We start from the raw sequence: 21,350 nt of genomic DNA on the forward strand, positions 1-21,350 counted from the left end.
AGTCACTAGTAAAAATTCTAAAATGCTAAATTGAACACACGAACAGATTTGCAAAATGAAATCAGAAATGCGCGAATGCACAACTTCAACACAAGCGCTGCGCAAACATCCAGCACACTGCCCCCCACAGCGGGAGCACGGTAAGCAACTGCACTGCTGCAGGAAAAACACCAGAATCGGCGGAGCTCAACAATTTAAACTGCGATTTGTGAATGGGTTTTGTAAATCGTGATCAGTGAAGCAGTTATTATTTTAGAAATGCTTTTGTGTGCATTTTTGAACACTCAGAGTCACGGAGAATTAAGTAACGTGAACAGCATTGGCGCGTTTTGATGATGCTTCGAGATGATACCTAATCAAATTAATGTAAAATACAGCATGCGTATGTACAGGAGCATGATTTGCAAATGAAAATTTGTAACGCATTTTACCCTGATTTCTACTTTAATATGCCAATTAAGAGGAAAAAGGATTTCGATCTGGAAAACAGACCGACACGTGCGCTTTGCCGCGAGAATTCACAAATTAATTAAAATGATCAAATTTATTTCACTACATTGATGGTACTAGTAGCACCAGTATCTAACCGCCGCCTGATGGTGGTAAATGAGCCAGCATTTCTACTCCAGTAAAGCTGGCGATATGTACGGTAGATCGCATTGGCAACCGCCCGCCCATTTGTTTTGGTATCCTCATAAAAAAATCTGTATAATCCTACTGCATTTTTCTGTGATAAATACAAAAATTATAACAAAAATTATAACACAACAAGAAGGAATTCCTAAGACGAAAAGAACCATGGTTTTTCCGGGAAGCTCTTCCCACACTAAACACTACAGTCTACAGACTTGAGATAACAACAAAATAGAATGGGATGTCCAGTGGACAACAAAAAACGGTATCAAAAATTAACCGGACCGAGCAAAAACCGGTTGTCTATCGGCGCATTTGTTTGGCATTCGGCGCTTCCTCCTCTTCCTGTGGAGCCGGTCGACTCTTGGCGGCTTTGGCAGCGCCCGCGTGGGACAAACACAAATAATGCGCTAGATAGTCCATCGCATGACAGGACACGCCGGCCGCTTGATAACTGGCATATTCCGCCGCGTTCATCGTGGGACCTTTGGATTCTCGCAACAGGTGCGTGGCCGTGTTGACGAATGGAGAATACGGTGGTCTGCAGCAAAACATGTTACCAAATTACCATTATTCAGGTAATACAATATTCTTAGTGCCAGTTTAGTTGCAAATTCGGTCGTCTTAGAATACGTAATCATTGAAACAGAAGAAAGGAAGAGTAAGTAATGCAGGGTGACACAAATTAAATGTCTCATTATGTCTGTAAGCATGGAATATAAAGACCGGCAAACATATACTTCGAAGTATGGATGAAAATTAATGATAATCATAAAAATAATCAAAACAAAACAACGGTATGCCAAACAAAAAGGTATTATAAAAATTATCTGTAACAACAGACTAGAAAGTAAAAAGAGAGATATAACGCGGGGCCATATGGGCGCCATGCGTATCCTCGACAGCGAACAGCGTGAACCCGGATGAGGCTTTATTGCCGAATCTAATGCGCACCGTGGCGCAGCAACACCAGACTAAAGAGGAAGGATTCTGCAGCCAGTGCAATTGTGCTGCAGATCCGTCAAAACAGCGCAGAAATGTGCGGGGTGGAAATCCCCAGAAACAGCGAATAGCTACTCAGGAGGGCGGAGCGTCCCGCCCTTACAGAGAACAAACGAAAATTAATGAAAAATTAAAACAGATAGAAAAAATCGTGAAATGTAAAATGATGATAAAGAGAAAATATCAAGGATCAAATTAAAACCGAGAAAAGCAGACAGTTGAATAAAATCTCATGATTCTCTGGCTAATTTGCTGGCCAGCTTCGTCATCGTTGCGACGAACTTACCTGTCAGTTAAGACGGTGGCGCCGCCGGCTTGCAGGACGCGAGCGTAGCCCTTGACACGGTTGGCGTCGGCTACCAGGACAACTTTCCAGTCGGCAAAAGCGCCCTGACGGGTTCGCTGGACACGCCGACGCCAGCGGTAAGCCGCCATAGCCAGATCGTCTTCTTGGGCCGCCGTGTTGATGCAGGCCTTCTCCACATTGCCCCATTCGTACATTTCCTCCTACAAATATGGGAATAATTACTGTATTCCATACATCAATAGGAAAATTTCGTCACTGGTTTTTTTTTTCCTTTTTCTATCAGATTTATCTATTTGTTTTTCGTTTGCAAAGTATAGAACGAAAAGGATTCAAACTACTGCATTCACCATTTTTAAAAATTTCTTTAGGGCTGCGTGCACGGGTAAACACGACCGTGGGTTTTGGACAATACTCGTGTTGTAGGTTTTAGAGTTATTCATCCTTGTCTTATCAATTTATTGATCAACGGAAACGAAACGGTATGGCAATAAAAAGAAGATTCAAAAACGATTTGCTGGCGTTGATTTAATATAATAATAATATTATTCATCCGATGAGTAATATTCCGCTAATAATATTTAATACTCTTACCGGAAGAAAGTGTCCTGCAGTAAGAGAATCGTGAATGTACTGCATGTCCAGGATCCATTTGCCGGCTGCCGTATAAGCAAGAAACTTCTCATTGCGCGTCAGGACTTTGATCAACAGGTGTGTACAACCTGTCTCATACTTGACGGAATCGATGTATCTGCCACCGAGCGACGTCACGGCGGCGATAACCCTTTGCTTTTCGGCAGCTGTGGGCACACCGGAAAAACAGAACACCGGAAAGCCCGTCCCGCTTTCCTTCATCACGCGCAGACACTCCCGGCGCAGCTCGGCAATCCCGTACCGGCCAGCCGCGGAATACAATTCCCACAGACCGCCGCTTACGTCGGCCGTCACTTCCTCCCGGGTGTACACAAACTGGATCATGGCGGCCAAGGTCTCCGCGCTGACATCGTCCACTTTTATCGCGCTGAACAGCCCTACGTCCAACGCGTTCTGGAAGCGGGTGGCCAAGACTGGAGAGTGGTTGGCCAGCAGAGCGCGATGGATCGGGAACTCCTGGCCACCACACTCGAGGACGCCATCGCATAGAGACGGCGGATCGCGCAGACGCTGCATATCCGCCCGGGTGGTGGTGGCGTTGGACGGAATGAAAAACCCTAAGTGGATGTGGACGGTCCGGTCAGATTTTAGCTCATGTTGATACCGGGCACCATCACTGTGCGACAGCATAAAGCCTTCCACCAGATCCGTCAGATTTTCCGGACTGGACCTTTTCGGCGTCTTCGTTGCTCCGGCGGGACCGATGCGTATGAGATGGTCATACGCACTCTTCCGAGTTCTGAAAATATCGAGTAATAAGCAGGAGGTTGCAACAGGATTTCTCAAAAATTGACAGCGGACATAGCTTTTTTTTCAAAACTGATAATTTTTTCTATTTTCAGCATGCATGTTCAGATTTTTTAAAAACATTGTTGGGTAAAACCTGAACCTGCTCAGTAAAATAAAACATTTTACAACAATGTTATTCTATCATTTTAACCGAAAATATAACTTTGACAAGAGGAATAAGAAATTGGTAGCAATTACTAAAAATTTCATTTAATTTTAGTTCAGTCGAGGCAAACCGTATCCAGAACCCAATGTCAAAGCAGCTTGCATAAGCTGAAATCGCACAAGTTAAAGCAATATAATGCAGCTGGAACATCCTCGAAACTTATGGACTCGAAATATTCTTATCATTTGTTTTTCGATGCTTCAACGGGTGCGCGTAAGTCGTAACGCGCAGTACACGTACCCCACTTTGCAGTGGACGGACACTGCCGTAGGCGATGTCAGCTTTTCTTTCGGTCGGACATCCGCTATAACGGAGATTTCTGGTTCATAAGCTGTAGTCCCTTCGTCAATGGTCAGGGTGACAGTCCATTGGCCAGCCGGAATCTGCGGATAACTGGGCCCAGCGTCCACCATGAAGTTACAGGTGTAAGTAATCTGTGCTGCGACCATCATCACCCAACGATCTCGCAAACTGGTTTGTCGACAGTTGGTAGTCTAACTCCAGCAACTGCTTTCGTCTCTCAGGAAACATGCGCTTTTCCATTTCGCCCGTCACCGATGAAAACGTCACGGATAATCTGTGCACAGTGCACGCAACTGAGCCAAACAAATATATATATCTATACAAAACAAAACAAAACCTAGTGACGTGACAATGGGGAAGTCTATTGCGAATCACAAGTAAACATTGAATATTTACAGTATGGTAAGACTGGTCTCGCAGAAAGTTAAGGTAAGTACTTAAGACTTGAAAGTACAGTGCAGTTAAGTATGGTACTTGCTCGTACAGTTAAACCATAAAGTACAAAGAGTGCAGTTTAGACTGCACTCGTACAAAACGCACAAAGTTTAATTAATAACCAAAGTACAGTGCAGTGCAGTGAAGTGGTACGTACAGTACTCGACTCGTACGGTCCAAAGTTTCAAGTGCAGTGCAGTACGAGGAAAGTGCGCTCCGCTGACCGCTGCGGCTTGAGCTACTGCAGCAAGTCGCCGCCTAAAGGAGGATGTGCGGCAGCCATTCGGCATTCGACATCGTTTTCAAGAAAATAATTTTATTGCTTATTATCATGAACTTGTAAGTCTACAGCCAATTAGAGATGTGTTGTTACAGTATTTTGATTTTTTAGCTGTTCTAAATTGTCAGTTTTCGTTTTTAGGTTAAAGAGAAATCGGTCAATGTGTTCTGTCGGACCAGAAGGCGAATGATGGCATTGGCGGCCCCCAAATATGACACTGCTTTTCGCAAAGGGCTCGATGTGCGTCTGTCATCGCAACAAAAAGAGGCACTGATCAATCGAAAACCGGTTTTACCAGAAGTACCTGGAATCGCGTGGTTGTTTTGGTAGATAACAATGCTTTTTACTTATTTTAATTTTGCTATTAAAAGTGTACTTGTGTTAATTTGAGATTTCTTACTATTTATTAGACTGGCGTTCAGTAACTGTTTTTGTGTTTTGCAACCATGCCAATCCTGAATCCGTAAGGCTGAATTGTACGTAACTGTTTTTAACAAAATTACACAAACAATGAAATTTACTCATGAATAAACTTTCAGTTAGATCATAAAGGGCAAATGCACCGCACTGGAAAATACACGCCGCTGCACAGAAGTCTTCCCTCAAAAACCTAAATAAACTTTACCACCGCTGACCCTAACAATCTGTCACTCCGGATGAACAAAACAACAAGCCTTAACAAGGCAAAAATTAAGCGAAAACACAAATAAAAGCTCGAATCTGTTATGCCGATTAATCCTCCATTTCCCAGTCCGTCTCCGAGCTGTCACTGTCGGAATCAGACACGTTTGGCGTGTCCACTGCGTCGCCATTCTCCGCATCCCGAGCGATAGCCCACGCGGCAGCCGCCAGCAGTTTCTCCAGACCATGTTCCCGCGCAAAATCAAAATAATCAACCGCATCGTCCGGCGACATCCTGGCCACCATCTGCTGCATCACGCGCAGACACTCGGCCCGCAAATCCGCCATGTCGTACCGGTCAGCGGCTTCATACAGTTCCCTGGGATAAAACACAACAATTTACGCCGTTTTTTTTAAATAAAATCGAATAAAAACAAAGTTTAATTTGAATTTTTAAAATCTATTATATTTGTGTATGTTTACCTTTATAACAAAGAAATCCAACTGTGAATAATAATAGCGACTCAGTGACTGATATGATCCGTTAGTCATAACAGTTACTGGGATCACTGTGTTTTACTAAACCTGCTTTAAATCAGATTAATTTCTCCCCTCGAATATTCAGAAAACCCAAAATGCTAAATTCTTCTTCTGAAACCATTTTGCCCGGCATGATTTCCAAGGGGTTTGATGTGCAAACTGAAATTATGTTTTCAGCTTTACCTGACACCGCTACCCGCTTCCACATCCGCGCGTGTGTACACGTAGTGAATTAACGCTCTCAAAGCATCCGGACCGATATCATCGATTTCGCAAATTTTCGATTGCTCTGTCATATTTCGAAATCTACCAGCAAAGACGGGCGATTGACTAGCCAAAAGGACCTGATGGACAGGGAATTCCTGGCCTTCGCACCGCAAGATGACGTCCGAAAAGCTCTGGGACTCCAATAACCGTTGCAAGTCGGTCCGGTTGACCGCTGCGTCGCCGCGTGACCGATCAAAATGGAAGGTCAGTTCGACAAACACACTGCGATCCTTCTGCAAGACACAGGCTTTACCAGTGCCAGCGGGCAAATCCTCGGAGCCCACAAGCTTCCAGAGAGAGATGTCGTCCTCTTCTTTGGGCTCAGCATAATTACATCAGGTTGAATCAATCTGGACGGTGTTGTCCCATGATCGTTCAGCACTGGCTCTGCAAAGTACGATCCCGTAAAAATCAGCATGGTACTATGTTTCCTACGTTATTTCCCGGTGTAAAAGTGCTTGCGTGTCTGACCAAATCGCTTTTTATGTACATTTATCGAATGACATTTATCAGGCGACGTCAAAAAGAGCGTAAATAGGTTTTAAATTTAAGCTTTTAAAAATGTCTAATTTTTTAATTATTATTATTATCTGTACATAAAATAATACATTCTGTGAAATAACATTAAATTTTCACAGAAGGTCGATAATATGGCAATGTTATGTGCAGATAATAACAACAATAGTAATAAATATCATTGCGAATAATTATGGTAAAATAGTCGACTTTTCACGCACTTATCTTTAATTTCTTTCCTCTATCAAACGGTGTTCTGTAACTTACAGCAACTGTTGATTTGCAACACTGCGTTGCATTATTGATTGAATATAAGAATTAATTTAAAATTAAATTCAAATTTAAATTAGTAATAATTTATATTGAAAATTTGAATAAAGTGTAAGAGACTTCCCAGAGACTATAAAGTATAAGTCACTGAAACTCATATTTAATAAGAGTTTCAGTTACTTATACTTTATAGTCTCTGAGACGATTCAAAATATCTCTGCACTGTTACTATCACGCCGCACGTGTTCATTAAAACTGGCTAGCCATTTTCGAAGCGCGTTTCGTATGTTTGGATACAACATACCGAATATCGGCACCCAACCGACACGGCAGCGGCTGTTGTCAGCTTTTCTGGCTCTTTTGGAATGACGTCTGTCTCGATGTGTGGCTTGTACACTCTACAGCCTGTTCTGGTGGCAATCAACCGGACAATCCACACAGAAAACGGAATCTCCGAGCGGCCGAACGACCCCACATCCACGTTAAACTCACATGTGAAATAAACGCCATCGGCACCGCGATCATCCCGGATAAACCGTTCCGTCGGGAGTTTATACAACAAATTCAGCACATTGCGCTTACCCACCGGCGAAATCAACGCTTCTACTCCCGTTGGGTAGAATCCCCGGCCAATTACCCGCGCCGCAGCCGTTCTCAACGTAGGAAGATTGTAAAAACGGGCAAAATCAAAATACTCCATTGCATCATCCGGTGCCAGTCGGGCGACGGTCTCCCGCATCAAACACAGGCATTCCGTGCGAAGATCCGCAAAGTCGTAGAAATCACCGGCCCTCCATAAATTCATCAAACTGTCGCCCGATGCCACCACCGTGCGGGTGTACACAAACTGGACCAACGCTTTCACGACATCGGCAGGAAATTCGTGGATGTGACAGATCCCGGTTAATTTCTCCTGCATATCGGTGTTAAACATGGCCGTGAAGTAGGGCGACTGTCCGGCCAAAATAGCACGATGTGCCCGAATTTCTTGGCCGCCACACTCCAGCGTAAAGTCGCAGAGTGTCTGGGAATCCAGTAAGCCTTTCAGGTCGGCACGACGGCTGGTTAAGTCTCCATCTGGCTGATCCGCGTAAAAAACTAACTGAACATGGACGGAACGGCCTTTTCGCAAGTCATACTGGTAATTGCGATAGGGATCCTTTTTAATCACCAGTGACGTAAGGGCATCCGAAGCAGTAGAAGTGCTGCGCGATCCTTGCGCTGTGATTCGTACCCTGTTGTCGCAAAACTCTCCCACTCCAGCTCTAGAAGCAATAATACCGAAAATAACAAGCGTGAGCTAAATGAGAAAAACTGAAAAATATTTGAGAATTTTTATAAAGGCAATTTGGGCAACCATCAAAATGCAGAACCTCGGAAACTTTCCATCGTTGCCGTTTTTGTAATCATTGCCTTTCGTTCTACCTATTTTATACTTCATTTTGTCCACAGAGTCGTCAAAAGCTCAGATGTAAATTATAGTCAACTTAAAGATAAACTACTTAATAATTTTAATATGTACCAAATTAAAATAATAATACCAAATTATAATTTTAATATTAACATGTACCAACTGCGATGATTAGCAGAATACCCAAAAACATCACAAGGCAAACAAATAAGCACTTGCTAATCCGAAAAAATTTACTAATCAAGGTGAATCGGAAATAGGTATAAAAATACGCAGCTAAATTTTTAAAAAACATCAAAACATAAAGACAACAACGAATGTAAAAGGTGGAGCACACGTCTAATGCAGTAAAACGAATATGGAATATTACAGTGCGATATCTGTAAGCTTTAAAAACCTAAGAAGCTCTAATTCTAAAACTCCTTCCACAAAATACAAGCTCGCATACCAGAAAGTGTCAGAAAATAAGGGTTGTTTGTACAAATACAGTGTTAATACACATACCGCACAGTGCATTCCACCGACAACGCCGCGGCCGCTTTCGTCTTCCCTGGCGCCGTGGGTCCAACGGACGCCGTAACGCTGCAGACCCGATCCTCATCACCATCACCATAATATTCACTGAGCTCCTCCCGAATGTGCAGTTTAACGGTCCACTCTGACGGCGGAATCTGGGAGCAACGGGTGCCCGCATCCACCTGGATGCTGGCTGTGTAGTCCAGGCCATCGGAGTGCAGATCCGCCAAAGTGAACGCATCCGTCGGGATTCTGTACTGCAGACTGAACAGCGGCTGGCGTCGCTGGATTGGATAGGCCCAGGATAGCATGACACAGATCAAGGCAACGGGTTTGACAATCGGCGGCAATCGAAGCGCTGCCCACGAGGTAACCAGGGTACAGTGCGTTGTGGCAGTGATCAAGCTTCAGCCGCAATGAAAACTGAAAAACAGTTACAACCGAAAATCAATTTTGAACGCAGACAAAACCGAATGGAAGAACAGCGAAAAATGCACCAAAAGAACGTCAAACGGCAGTAAAAGTCGCAAAATTGCAGTACGAGTACTTAATTTGCAAGATGAAATCCGTAAGGCGCAATCGCTGAACTGAAACATCTTACAAACCGCCTGCCCACAGCGGGAGCAACACAAACAGATAAAATTTATAACCTGCATATACATAATTACATACTGACTGGCCAGTGGCCTCCGAGAAAAACAACAGAACGAGCAAATCCGAACTATTAAAAACGCAATTTGCAAAAATGTTAACTTGCCAGCGATTCTTTTGGAAATGGTTTTCTGTGCGTTTTTGACACGCAGAGTCTCGGAGAAATAACCTTACTACCGCAAACCGTATTAGCAGTTGCAGCGCTTGGATGCATTTCGAGATGAGCTCTAAGCCTCTAATCAAATTTCATTTCAAACTGTATACGTTAATACGTATATGGTTTCCAGTTAAAATGGATTTATTCTAATTCCTAATTTAATATTCTTGACCCCGATTCAAGTGGAATGAAATCAGGAAAACAGGTCGAAATACTCACTACACTACAGTGTAGTGGTGTACGTGTACAAAGTCCTTTTATTACGCAGTGACGCTAGTGCAATGCAGTAGTTAACTGCCGTCTGAGGGTGGTAAGTAAGTGTGGCGCGCATTTCCGTCAAGCTTGTCAGATATGTAGGTCGTACTGGCAACCGCTCGCTAATGTTTTTTTCCCCGTATAACAAAGCTGAAAAATGCTGCCGTACTGCCGACATCTTTTATTCCACAGAATAAATACAAAAAAGTAAATACAACGAGAAAGAACGTCTAAAACAAATAGCACCAGGGTTTCCCGGGAAGCTCATTCCCCGATATCAAAACTAAAAACTTCGGAAATAACAAAAAAGCCACGGAAAGCCCATTTATGGACAGAAAACGGTACTCCCATAGAAACTGAGTGGGCAGAGTAAAACCGGTCATCATCGGCGCATGTGTTTGGCACTCGGTGCAAGCTCTTCCTCCTCCTGCGGAGCCGGTCGACTCTTGGCTGCTTTGGCCGCGTCCCCGTGGGGTTGGCACAAGTAGCGCCCCAAATAGTCCATCCCGTGACAAGCCACACCGGCATCCTCAAAACACGCCAGTTCCGCCGCATTCATCGCGGAACCTTTCGTTTCGCGTAAGAGATGCGTGGCCGCGCTGACGAAAGGAGAATACGGCGGTCTGCAGCAAGAGATTTAAGTGCATACAGATAGTACCATTTCAGAAAATTATTAAAACAAACTTTATTAATTTCACTTAAAATTTCAAAATAATATTTAACATTAAATAAAGGCAATAATGAATTTGGGGGGCACAAATAAAATATCCGCAGCCATAGAATAAAAATCTGGTATGCATAATAATGATTGTTTATTAGAAAAATAATCAAAAACGTTCAAATAACAAACGGTATGTGCTATGTAGAACAAAGCAGCGATGAAACAATTTTTTGTGACGATAGAATGAAAAGAGCTATATGTATTTTAATTAACAAAATATCAATTACCAAATATAACATTGTCCAAATAAGGAAGGCATGCAATGTAGAATGGCGAAATGGTGATTAAAGATAATATTAAATTTCGCAACGATTCCAAAAAGATACACGACAAATTCCTAAAAAATCCAGTGGGAGCAACTTATGGTCAGTCATGATACCCAGAAATATTTTGTAGGCCGCCTCTTCAGCGTTGCGGTGAGCTTACTTGTCGGTTAAGAGGGTGGCGCCTCCGGCTTGCAGGACACGAGCGTAGGCTGCGTAGCCCTTGGCACGGTTGGCCTCGGCCACCAGGACAACTTTCCAGTCGGCAAAAGCGCCCTGACCGGTTCGCTCGACACACCGGCGCCAGCGGCATGCCGCCATAGCGAGATCGCTTTCTTGGGCCGTCGTGTTGATGCAGGTTTTCTCCACATTGCCCCATTCGTACATGTCCTCCTATATAAACCGGAATGTTTATAAACGGGGATATTTATCTCATTTAAAAATGATAAAAGACTTAATCATTAATTTGGAAATTAATTAGCAACTACTAACAACACTGTCCTGGTGCAGTGGTGCTTCATACGAGTACAAACAAAATTTGGCGCAAATAAATGCTCGTAGGTTTTAAAGTTACTCTGTAGTTTTCCCTGTCTTCTCAGTTTATTGGTCAACGGAAATGAAACGACAAGGAAATAAAGAAGATCCGAAAAATTAACAACTAATGGCTTTTATTGAACATTATAATTCATCCAGTACTGAGAAATGAGGAGCAAATATTCTTACCGGCAGAAAGTGTCCCGCGGTAAGGGAATCCTGAATGTACTGCATGTGCAGGATCCATTTGCCGGCCGCCGCAAACGCCAGAAATTTCTCATTGCGCGTGGGGGCCCGGATCAGCAGATGCGTGCCACCGGCCTCATACGTGAGGGAATCAATGTACTGACCACCGAGCGACTTGACCGCGGCGATAACCGCCTGCTTCTCGGCTTCCACGTGCAACCCAGAAAAACAGAACACCGGAAAGCCCGTCTCCCTTTCCCGCAGCACGCGCACACACTCCCGGCGCAGCTCCGCCATCCCGTACCGACCAGCCGCGGAATACAACTGCAACAGGCCGCCGGTCACATCGGCCGTCACCGCCGCGCGGCTGTATACAAACTCCAACATGGCGGCCAAGGTCTCCGCGCTGACATCGTCAACGTCCATAGTTGTCGACGGTCCCTCGTCCATCGCGTTCTGGAAGCGGGCAGCAAAGACGGGAGAGTGGGTGGCCAGAAGGAAGCGGTGGATCGGGAACTCCCGATCAGCACACTGGAGGACGCCATCATGCACCTGCTGGTCGCGCAGACGCTGTATGTCCGCCTGGGTGGTAGGGGTGGTGGACGGAATGCGGAACGTCAAATAAACGTGCACCGTCCGGTCGGAGCAGAGGATATGCTGATCCTTGGAACCATAACTGTGCGACGGACGGATGTCTTCCATCAGATCACTAAGATCAGCCTGATTTTCGGGTTTGGACGTTTTCGTTGCTCCTTTGGGACCGATGCGTAAGAGATGATCATATGATCTGGATTTCCTGGCTCTGAACACATCACAAATTAGGCAGGAAGTTCAAGTTAAATTCCCAATATACGTATCTGTACACGTACCGCACTTTGCAGTGGACGGACACTGGCGTGGCCGACGTCAGCTTTTTATCTTTGGGATGCACAGCCGCCGCGACCGACAATTCCGGATCACCATAATCCCCGACTCCGTCTACCACCGTCAATGTGACGGTCCACTGGCCACACTCGATCTGCGGATAACTGGGCCCTGCGTTCACCATGAAATCGCACGTGTAGTTCAAATGGCCATCGGCGTCCAGAGATTTGAAAAACCGATCCGTTGGCAGTTGGTAGTGGAGCTCCAACAACTGCTCGCGTCGCATAGGAAACATGCACATTCTCCCGATGTCCATGTCGCTGATGAATGCGTCACTATAATGCAATAATCTGCAGCTAACAAGCAGCCAAACCAAACCATGGATACAAACTACAAATACAGAGAAGCAAACTACAGATAGCACTTGAGGAAGATAACAGCGAAAACTGAAAATAAGAATCCCAATAATACTTGCTGTACGTTTATGGTCAGCTGGACTCGTACACAGTAATCACGGTAAAAATGCGCTGCGCTGTGGACTGTGGTGAGTGTGGCGTAAAGCTGTTCCAGCAGACCGCCGCCTAGAGCGGTATGGCGTTACACACGTAACAAACACTGAAACACGTACAAATTTATTTGCATTTTACTGAAACGTTATTATACTTATATCTATATTTATTCCTGCTCCGCTATATTGATACTTTCAATACGCCCAAGTTTTTTACCAGACAATTTAACAAACCCCGTGACAACGCTAACTGTAAATTTTAAATCGACGTATTGGTCGATGATTCGATAGTAAAAGCTTAAGAATATAATATAATTACTATTTAATATAAATAATATAATTACTATTAAAATATAATTACCATTTGTATTTTTTTCCCGGCGCTTCTGTTTTCTGGATTGTTGGCATAATTAATTATGTTACGTATGTATTTCTTAAAGAGTAGAAAAATCTGACTGTAAAAATCGCTGCTCGTATGCTGACTGGATTATCTCCTACATAGTACCTGATAAGATTAACTTCAACCCAGAATTTGTACGGTACATCATAGCAAACAGAACACATAAATTACTGAATATTATTTGTTCCTGTCCTTGAACTTGCCAGCCTCGAATATTCAAAATTTCCACACGCGCACGTTATCAGTCAGCGACGTGTAGGCGCAGCGCCCATCAAGTGCAGTTACTGATAATATACAATTTTTGACGGGTTTTTAAAGTGATTCCAGCGGTGTGCAGGATTAAATTTCCCCTAACAGTAACTGTATGAGTCGTAATAATTCTGCACCTGCATAAAAAATGGAGGAAATATCCTTTGTCAAAGTGGCTGCACTGGGAGCGACTGTTTTAGCGCTGATTGTGGGCGCTGGCTGTGGTTGCTGTGCTGCTGGACTGTTTGTTTTTGGTAAGCGTGTTGAATTACAGTACGTACGTAAAATATTATTTTCAAAAATAATAAAATGATGTGTCGTCATGAATGTGTGATTCTTCCCAGGTAAGCATGTGCTCATGCTGTAAAATATTTTTTTTTAATTTCACATTTGACCAAGTAATGCTGTACTTGTACACGTGATTTTCAATATTTTCCATTTATTTTTTAAAATTGCGGTAAATTTTTACCAATGTCTAAGCGAGATTTTTTTCCGCAAAATTTGTTATTTTCGAAAAAGAATCAAAGCATTTTCGACAGAATCAAAGATTTTGTTGGAATGCTTTTGCTGGTATATTTTATTTCAGTGCCGATATTCGCTGCCCAGTTATTCATTATTGCCGATTTCTTCCGGCAGCGCGATTCCTCCTTTCCATTTCTCACCACCATCCGGCAGTACATTAAGTGGCGCCGGCAATTTATCCGCGGTTATTTTCTCCACCGCAAAATGCAAACGGAAACCCGGGACATTCGCCAACAACAAGAGACCGAACTGATGAAAATCCTCAAGTACAACGCCGACACCGAATACGCCCGGAAATGGTTTAAAAAGGACAGCCAAATTGGCAACCGGGACGATTTCGTCCGCTTGCACCCCCTGGTGAAATACTCACATTTTGAGAGCTACTACGAACGTATGATCAATGGCGCCCAGGAAAATGTCATGACGGCCGAATCGCCGGTGTACTATGCGGAAACCACCGGGACGACCGGGAAGCCCAGTCGCATCCCGCAGGTGCCTTTTCAGGGACAGGCTAACCGGGATTACTGGGATATCATGGCGTATGCCAGTGAATTTGTTCCGGGTTTCGGTAGCATTAAGAAGGTATGCGCGATGTGTACATTGTAATGTCCATATGTTCTAAAAGTAATGGTTAGATACGGAAGCGTAGTCCAAACGTTGGCTCTCTATCATAAAATAAAGAACGATAAGTAATACATATATTGGCTGAGAAGGGCAAAGTTCTGACCGATATCTTTTTATGAAAAGTAACTGACAAATTAAGATTATTCAAAATTTTGTTAAATAACTGGTAAAAAGTGAAAAATTTAAACAAACCGATAAATGAAGTTAGCTGAATATACGAGATAACCCTAATTACGATCAACGTAATAGGATACTACACCAGTTAAAGTTTAACGAAATAACAATAAAACAAAAAAACTTCCATGGAGCGGTTTCGTAAAATTCCAGTTTTAAAACGACCGGAAGACTTTACATAAAAAACCTGTTGATTTAACAACAAATATGCAAGGATAGTGTGACTTTGTATAGACGTACAATAACAACACTTGTGATTGGTTAACAGCGAATGAAGTTGTACTACAATGTTCGACGCTTATTGGAGCGTTCAGCCAACGGTACACAGATTGGTCCGGCCAGTGCATCGCCGGTGACGATGGCCTTCGGGGACATGCTGACCACACCGCTGATTGGCTATGACAATCCTAATGAAGATGCCACCCGCTACGTGCACCTGGTTTTCGGGCTGCGTGAGCGCAATCTCCAGAAGATCGAAGCACTCTTCATCTCGCTGGCTTATTATGCTTTCGTGGAAATGGAGAAGGAATGGAAAGAATCTGGTCAGTGATGTCCGTCATGGAACGCTGAAAGCCGATCTGGTTTGGAACCACGAATTCGCGCCCAGCTGGAGAAGGAACTGACACCGGATCCAAAACGAGCCGACGAACTGGAAAAGGAATTTAATAAAAGGTAGATTTGACTACCAGGAGAAATTTAACTTCACTGCTGATCTTTTATTTTAGGATTCAACAACATTGCGACCCGCATCTGGCCAAACTTAAAGGTCATCGACTGCATTGCTGGAGGTCCTTTTATTCATTATGTGTACACATTGCGTCACCAGTATATTGGCTCAGGTAATCAAATTAGCTAAATCAGGAATATTAATCAGTTGATTTATTAATAATATTTCAGTTACGAGTATATCCCTCAATTACTGATACTTTAAGTATGTTCTTTTTTGACCGCTGCAGAGATTGCTATATATAGTCCGTTATATGCTGGCACCGAAGGCTTGTTTGGAATGAATTTATGGCCGGATCGAGTACCGATGAACTACCTCTTGTTTCCTTATGGAATATTTTATGAGTTTATTCCTTTGGCTAACGTACACGACACTGTGCCACCGACACTGTTCATGGACCAGGTAGCAAGCGAGTTTGCTGTAATTATAATATGATTACATTAGATGACAGACCGAATCATGCCAATTTGAAGACTGACTATCTTATCATTCTAGCTGGAGAAAGGTCAAGATTACGAAATTGTTTTAACTACACGTGCTGGACTGTATCGGTATCGGCTCGGTGACATTGTTCGTGTGGTGGACTTTTTCCAGCAGTGCCCGGTTATCGAGTTCCAATACCGGTAAATTTTTAGCTGTTAATGTACAGATTTATTACATTATTTTACAACCATTCATGTACCAGTACATATTGTTGCAGCATCGCAAATAAACTTGTTTCCTAACAATGTTAAACTGACGATTAGGTATTTATCAAACTTGTTCGGTATTGTGCATCAGAATCTAATTCAGTGGTAACTTTTATATGCTGACAGTTCTGGACAATTGTTGAACATTAAAGCTGAAAAGGTTTCGGAAGTCGTCATGTTAGACGCCATTAAACAAGCTGTGGATTCGTTGGACGTAAAAGTTGAGAGGATTGTGGATTTCACAGCGTGCGAAAGTTTGACACGCGATGCAGCTGAACTAGGCAAAGGTAAAAATTAATTCTTGGTGTCCATTCTTTATGTACACCATGGGTAGCTTGTTAGAACTAAAATATAATAAATAAGCTTACTACACAGAGTTATTCATTTCCTAAATTTGTCTATGTTGCAGATGTCTCGATTTCCAGTGTACCGTGCTATGTGGTCTTCCTGGAACTGACCATTACTGGTGCCGTCAACTTGAAGGAAGTCCAACTGGCTTTGGCTGATAAAGTAATGTTTTCTTTACAGACTGCGTGATTGCTTTTTTCTGAAATTATCGTTCTGATAGGTGGATGAACGGCTGGCGCACAATCACAGTGACTACAAACTGTACCGCAGTAAGGGCGCCATTGGTCCACTGGAGCTGTACCTCCTTAAACCCGCATCCTTTGTTCGCATGAGGAACTATATGCTGGATAACAGCGGTTCGTCGCCCAGCCAACTGAAGATGCCGCGAGTACTGCGCAAACCCGAACTAGTCAAATTCATATGGGGTGAACGCGTTTAATATTAATATTATTTTCTTTTTGTTGGTCACTCTTATGTCGGCTAATACTGGACTGTAGCAGATGTTGTTTGTGGGACGCTGTGGCAGTAAATGGTTGTACGGTGTACCAGTGTCGATTTCGGGGTAGTGTCAAATGCAGATCACAAGGCTGTTCTGCACTTTAGTCTTTAGTACCTCGAAATTTGTTCGCCAGTTACAAAAATTTTTTCGAGTTGATTTATGGCTTGTGCATATCAGTTGCAGTACACGACCAGTCGGTTTACAAGTTATAATAGTTCTATTCCATACGCATAATACAGAATGTTATTTAGAATAATTGTAGAAAACAATCAAAATAAATTGTTGCGTATGTACATACTTACTTTCTAGTAAAACTCAAGTCTCTCTAGTACTTTCCAATACTCTCTCAACTTTCTATTCTTTCACGGAAAACGTATGTACTTAATAATTATTTCTTCAAGTTCTGTAAAACAGTACAATCAATGTATTGCGCGAAGTTTGTACGTGCACTATGAAAAATCCTGTACATCAACAATTATTATTACAAAATTTAATACAGTACTTAAGTGTTTTTGGCCATTGAGTGCTTACTTATTATGTTTTTTGTGCATGGCAACCGACGGAACATATTTCGGACATAATAATCATTTTTAGGCTCGTCCGCATTTAGTTCACATCAGAGCGATTCACTTTAAACATACTAAACTAGATTTACCATCCTGAAATTAACAACAGGTTTTCAGAAACTCAATTTTTACGTACTCTACAAGAACGCTGTACTTCTGTGTTACTCGAACGCTAAGGGAGATGAACGACAACGCAATCGTTCTTTTACTGTCGATCTCCATATATTGGACTGGAGGATTTGCGCAAGATGTATGTAAACGTGTCATCGCGAGCCTGCCATTCCGTTTACAGGCAAGCATGGGCTAATGGCTCTGTGATTACAGACCAGACCTTTACCGCCCCTATGCGCCCAACCATACACTTTTCCCATGAAGCCGAATCCTCCACCGCCTTCATCCATTATGAACGCGGGCTGCTACATCTACCCGGATATGTTCAACAGTCCAATGGATACATGCAGAAACCTAAAGGCTGCTGACAAACCAGACAAAAGTTATTTTTGGTGGTGCTGTGCGAAGTGGTCGCAAAATCCTCTTTGTGACGGACCACAATATCCGCCTGCGCGACCACTACCAAGTGCATTCAAAAAATGAAGGCACTAATTTGCGCAGACGTGATAATAATTTACATCTGTGCATAAGCTGTGTGCATGTATCTGTTTTTGAAAGGTCATGTACATCAATGTGAATAAAAGCGTTCATGATAATTTTGGCGATCATCCCTTCAATTTCTCTACTAGCTACACCTTGCTTCTTATGCTGTAATCGTAAATATCATGAATATATATTCCTGAGTAACTTGTACAAAATAATGCTGCTTAGGTTCAGGCGCGGCATGACCCGTGCATTGCCCTTTCCTCCCGCCTTCACGCATTATTACGGTAACGTTCCGCTTTGTTGTACGTTCTAGGATAGCACTTATCCGTTTTGATATCGCAAGTTTCAGCGTGAAGGCGCCCTCCTACCAAAGCGTGTGTAATTGTAAACTGTCAGAAAAATGAAAAATAGTTGTCTGAAAAGTTTTAGGATGCATTATGTTTTCTTGGCTGTTTTCCTACCGTACTACCAGGCCTTTATTTAATTTTTTATTATTATTTTATGTAAACTTATAAACCAGTGTATTACGTTTTTGCGCGTAGTAACCAGATTGAATTTGTGCAAAAAAATCAGCCTTTCTAAAACATTATTTAATGTTATTAAGTATTATACGAGGTAGTACTCGTATGTCCTTCATATTCCAGGCCCCCGTTCTCAGTTTAGCGCACTACAATTCTGACGTTGTGAAACCTGCAGAAGGTTTATCCTCTCTTTCCACGTACTTCTCAAAAGAACACTCTGAATTTGTGTTACTGACTAAGGAAATGAAAAACAACGCAGTCCTTCTGTTACTCTCGTTCTCTATATGTTGGATGGGCGGATGTGCGGAAGATGTAAGTCAACTAATCACCGTACTTCTCGTACCGTGTACAAAGTTACAAACAACGAGGAATGTTGTGTGGTTGCAGACATTGTGCGCTTTACCTTACCCCTTCCGGTCCGATCCCCCTCCGCCCCAAAGAATTATGAATGCCATGTGCCACGTTTACCCGGATATGTTCAACAGTCCCCTGGAGACGTGCAAAAACCTGTATCTACTTGACAAGTCGATCTTCTCTTATTTTATGTGGTGTTGCTCTGTTTGGAGCCGGAACCCGTACTGTGAGAAAAATCAGTATCCACCCGCGCGACCACAGAATAAAAACTAAAAAAAATGAATAAAAATAAATCATATTCTGCACGGACGTGATAATATGTAACTCCGTCATCGCAGGTACTGTGCGCGATTTTCGCCAGAATGGTCACAATTACCACAGTAAATTAAGCGGTGATTCAGTATACTTTGTAATCTTCGTCTGTGTTATTTATTATTCGCGTTAAGCCCGTTTTGTAGTCTCTGTCACGACGTTCCCGCAGAGCGTACTACTTTTCAGGTCGAATAAAGCATAAAAAGATTTGGGTTGCAGACACTGCCAGAGTAAAAACTAAAAACTTTGGTTGGCACGTGTTTTCACGCTGAACGCTGAAATGCATAATTCAGGAACTGATGAGATACTACAAAATCTGAACGAAACAACATACCCGAGTGGCAAAAGTTTGTACATAATCTACAGTTTGTATTACAACGAAAAACATTTGAGTTAAATTGTCTTAACACCAAAAGCCAAGGGGGTGTGATACAAAGATCAGCAGCCGTCGTCGTTGAACTTGGATGAACCAGACGCACACACAGACTTTTATGGGTACTGATCATTTCTGGACAATACCAAAAACCTTACAATTAGCGTCGTACTGTTATCAGTACATACAAAATCTACGAAAATTATAAAAATACGATATGATTATTCCTACGAATTTATAGAACCACGAGTATAAGAAGTTAAGTAATGACATAAAAAAATAAAATTATTTTTGCTCAAACTTTTATTTAGCGCTTTCTGTAGCGCTTTCTGTACATGCATCCTGTAGGTCGAATTAGGAGCGTCGACAAACAGCATATACCGGTTGTGCTGTTTTCGTTCATCCCAAGATGTTATTCGAAAGAATTTTTAATAATTCTAAACAACCACACGCAACGCCTGCAGATCGACCAGACTTCACCTTGGGAGCCTAATAGCTGATACTCCATCTGTACTTATCAGATCTCCAAAATCCATTTGTGAGCCCAGATCGCGCCCAAATCTCGCCGATTACAAGCCCGTAGTCTAGCGATTGTCTTGTTCTCATGGTAAACAGTACACATGGAAATCCGTTTGTACTTTATCGTATGATCGCATTCGAAAGCAGCGCTCTAAATCTTTGTAACGAGTACAGTAGTGCTTTTCGTTCTATGGTAACCTGTAATCCTACATCATAGCATATCTCAAAGCGCAGTTAGCGGGAATTTCTTTTTTTAAACAATTTTTTTTATTTAGGTATAAATTCGTAGCAACATAAGCACCGAATGAACTACTTACTCCCTTCAAAGTGATAGTCACGTACACTATTTTTAACACTACAAGGTATGCCTCGCGCTTCCGCACTCGGCCCTACCCCTTTGAAGGATAATATTAATTGACCACCCTATGATTTTCACTATATTTTAAAGATTCGTAATATTATGTGCAGATTTAAAGATTAGTAATACTATTATTCTATGAAATATACTAAATTACGGGAACAATACGAAAGAACGAACGATAAACTGATATTTCGACGATTTGGCTTCTCACGAAGGCTTATATAGTAGAATTTTTTTGAGTTTTGTTCCTCTGATTTTTGTTTTCCATCTGATTTTACAATTTTATAATCAGATTCTTATATCTATATGCAGCATTTGTACTACATAGTACATAGTACATAGTACATAGTATGTATAAAAATTTAATATGTAACTACCGTACGCGATTAATTATTATTATTGAACCAACAGTAGTCCAACTGCACTTGGGAGACTTTTAAGGCTATTGGAATTTATTTTTGGCATTTTGAAAATTTTATACTTTTTTTGGTTTGATTTCATGCGATAAAAGTTACTCATCTGCGAATCAAACCCAAGCTATACAGTTCAAAAGCCGAACGTATTACCCATCTGGCTATGGGCAGATTAACATAATATGTTATATGTACGAGTATAATGCATGTAGTATAAACGGTGGCTTTAAAAGTACCCGGTTTAAATTATAGTGTT

At 42.3% G+C, this 21,350-nt stretch overlaps 6 protein-coding genes and 2 long non-coding RNA genes across 10 annotated transcripts; 4 read left to right on the forward strand and 4 right to left on the reverse strand.

The window, feature by feature from the left end:
* Window positions 1-890: 890 nt before the first annotated feature.
* Window positions 891-4,114, reverse strand: LOC129582408 (uncharacterized). The gene is made up of 4 exons (XM_055473920.1): window positions 3,789-4,114; window positions 2,534-3,332; window positions 1,922-2,142; window positions 891-1,174 (listed from the first exon to the last, which is right to left on the reverse strand). Exons 1-4 carry the CDS (start codon window positions 3,998-4,000, stop codon window positions 937-939), a joined length of 1,470 nt encoding a protein of 489 aa, XP_055329895.1. The 5' UTR covers window positions 4,001-4,114; the 3' UTR covers window positions 891-936.
* Window positions 4,115-5,262: 1,148 nt separating this feature from the next.
* On the reverse strand, window positions 5,263-6,363 carry LOC129582409 (uncharacterized). Its single transcript, XM_055473921.1, has 3 exons — window positions 6,351-6,363; window positions 5,911-6,307; window positions 5,263-5,566 (listed from the first exon to the last, which is right to left on the reverse strand). The coding sequence occupies exons 1-3, from the start codon at window positions 6,361-6,363 to the stop codon at window positions 5,299-5,301; spliced, it is 678 nt and encodes a 225-aa protein (XP_055329896.1). The 3' UTR covers window positions 5,263-5,298.
* LOC129582410 (uncharacterized) lies at window positions 6,219-9,018 on the reverse strand. Its single transcript, XM_055473922.1, has 3 exons — window positions 8,696-9,018; window positions 7,085-8,045; window positions 6,219-6,381 (listed from the first exon to the last, which is right to left on the reverse strand). Exons 1-3 carry the CDS (start codon window positions 9,016-9,018, stop codon window positions 6,370-6,372), a joined length of 1,296 nt encoding a protein of 431 aa, XP_055329897.1. The 3' UTR covers window positions 6,219-6,369.
* Window positions 9,019-10,152: 1,134 nt separating this feature from the next.
* LOC129582411 (uncharacterized) lies at window positions 10,153-13,296 on the reverse strand. The gene is made up of 6 exons (XM_055473924.1): window positions 13,208-13,296; window positions 12,843-12,953; window positions 12,344-12,673; window positions 11,478-12,276; window positions 10,918-11,147; window positions 10,153-10,393 (listed from the first exon to the last, which is right to left on the reverse strand). The coding sequence occupies exons 3-6, from the start codon at window positions 12,652-12,654 to the stop codon at window positions 10,153-10,155; spliced, it is 1,581 nt and encodes a 526-aa protein (XP_055329899.1). The 5' UTR covers window positions 12,655-12,673; window positions 12,843-12,953; window positions 13,208-13,296.
* Window positions 13,297-13,439: 143 nt separating this feature from the next.
* Window positions 13,440-15,479, forward strand: LOC129582211 (uncharacterized). 3 transcript variants are annotated; one of them, XM_055473662.1, is made up of 3 exons: window positions 13,440-13,749; window positions 14,082-14,599; window positions 15,084-15,479. In XM_055473662.1, the coding sequence occupies exons 1-3, from the start codon at window positions 13,644-13,646 to the stop codon at window positions 15,363-15,365; spliced, it is 906 nt and encodes a 301-aa protein (XP_055329637.1). In that variant the 5' UTR covers window positions 13,440-13,643; the 3' UTR covers window positions 15,366-15,479. The 3 variants fall into 3 exon arrangements, with proteins under 3 accessions (XP_055329637.1, XP_055329639.1, XP_055329638.1); XM_055473664.1 differs by having other exon boundaries at window positions 14,132-14,599; XM_055473663.1 differs by lacking the exon at window positions 13,440-13,749 and adding an exon at window positions 13,807-13,839 and having other exon boundaries at window positions 14,132-14,599.
* Window positions 15,479-17,234, forward strand: LOC129582213 (GH3 domain-containing protein-like). The gene is made up of 7 exons (XM_055473665.1): window positions 15,479-15,484; window positions 15,539-15,654; window positions 15,772-15,944; window positions 16,038-16,165; window positions 16,358-16,518; window positions 16,641-16,741; window positions 16,800-17,234. The coding sequence occupies exons 3-7, from the start codon at window positions 15,822-15,824 to the stop codon at window positions 17,016-17,018; spliced, it is 732 nt and encodes a 243-aa protein (XP_055329640.1). The 5' UTR covers window positions 15,479-15,484; window positions 15,539-15,654; window positions 15,772-15,821; the 3' UTR covers window positions 17,019-17,234.
* A 420-nt stretch (window positions 17,235-17,654) lies between these two features.
* LOC129582329 (uncharacterized) lies at window positions 17,655-18,351 on the forward strand. Its single transcript, XR_008689616.1, has 2 exons — window positions 17,655-17,894; window positions 17,969-18,351. It is a non-coding gene; the product is annotated as an uncharacterized LOC129582329 (long non-coding RNA).
* A 318-nt stretch (window positions 18,352-18,669) lies between these two features.
* LOC129582320 (uncharacterized) lies at window positions 18,670-19,635 on the forward strand. Its single transcript, XR_008689613.1, has 2 exons — window positions 18,670-19,074; window positions 19,150-19,635. It is a non-coding gene; the product is annotated as an uncharacterized LOC129582320 (long non-coding RNA).
* Window positions 19,636-21,350: the final 1,715 nt, after the last annotated feature.

Source organism: Paramacrobiotus metropolitanus, unplaced genomic scaffold, assembly GCF_019649055.1.
Source record: "Paramacrobiotus metropolitanus isolate TYO unplaced genomic scaffold, Prichtersi_v1.0 Parri_scaffold0000007, whole genome shotgun sequence".
Lineage (NCBI taxonomy): Eukaryota > Metazoa > Tardigrada > Eutardigrada > Parachela > Macrobiotidae > Paramacrobiotus > Paramacrobiotus metropolitanus.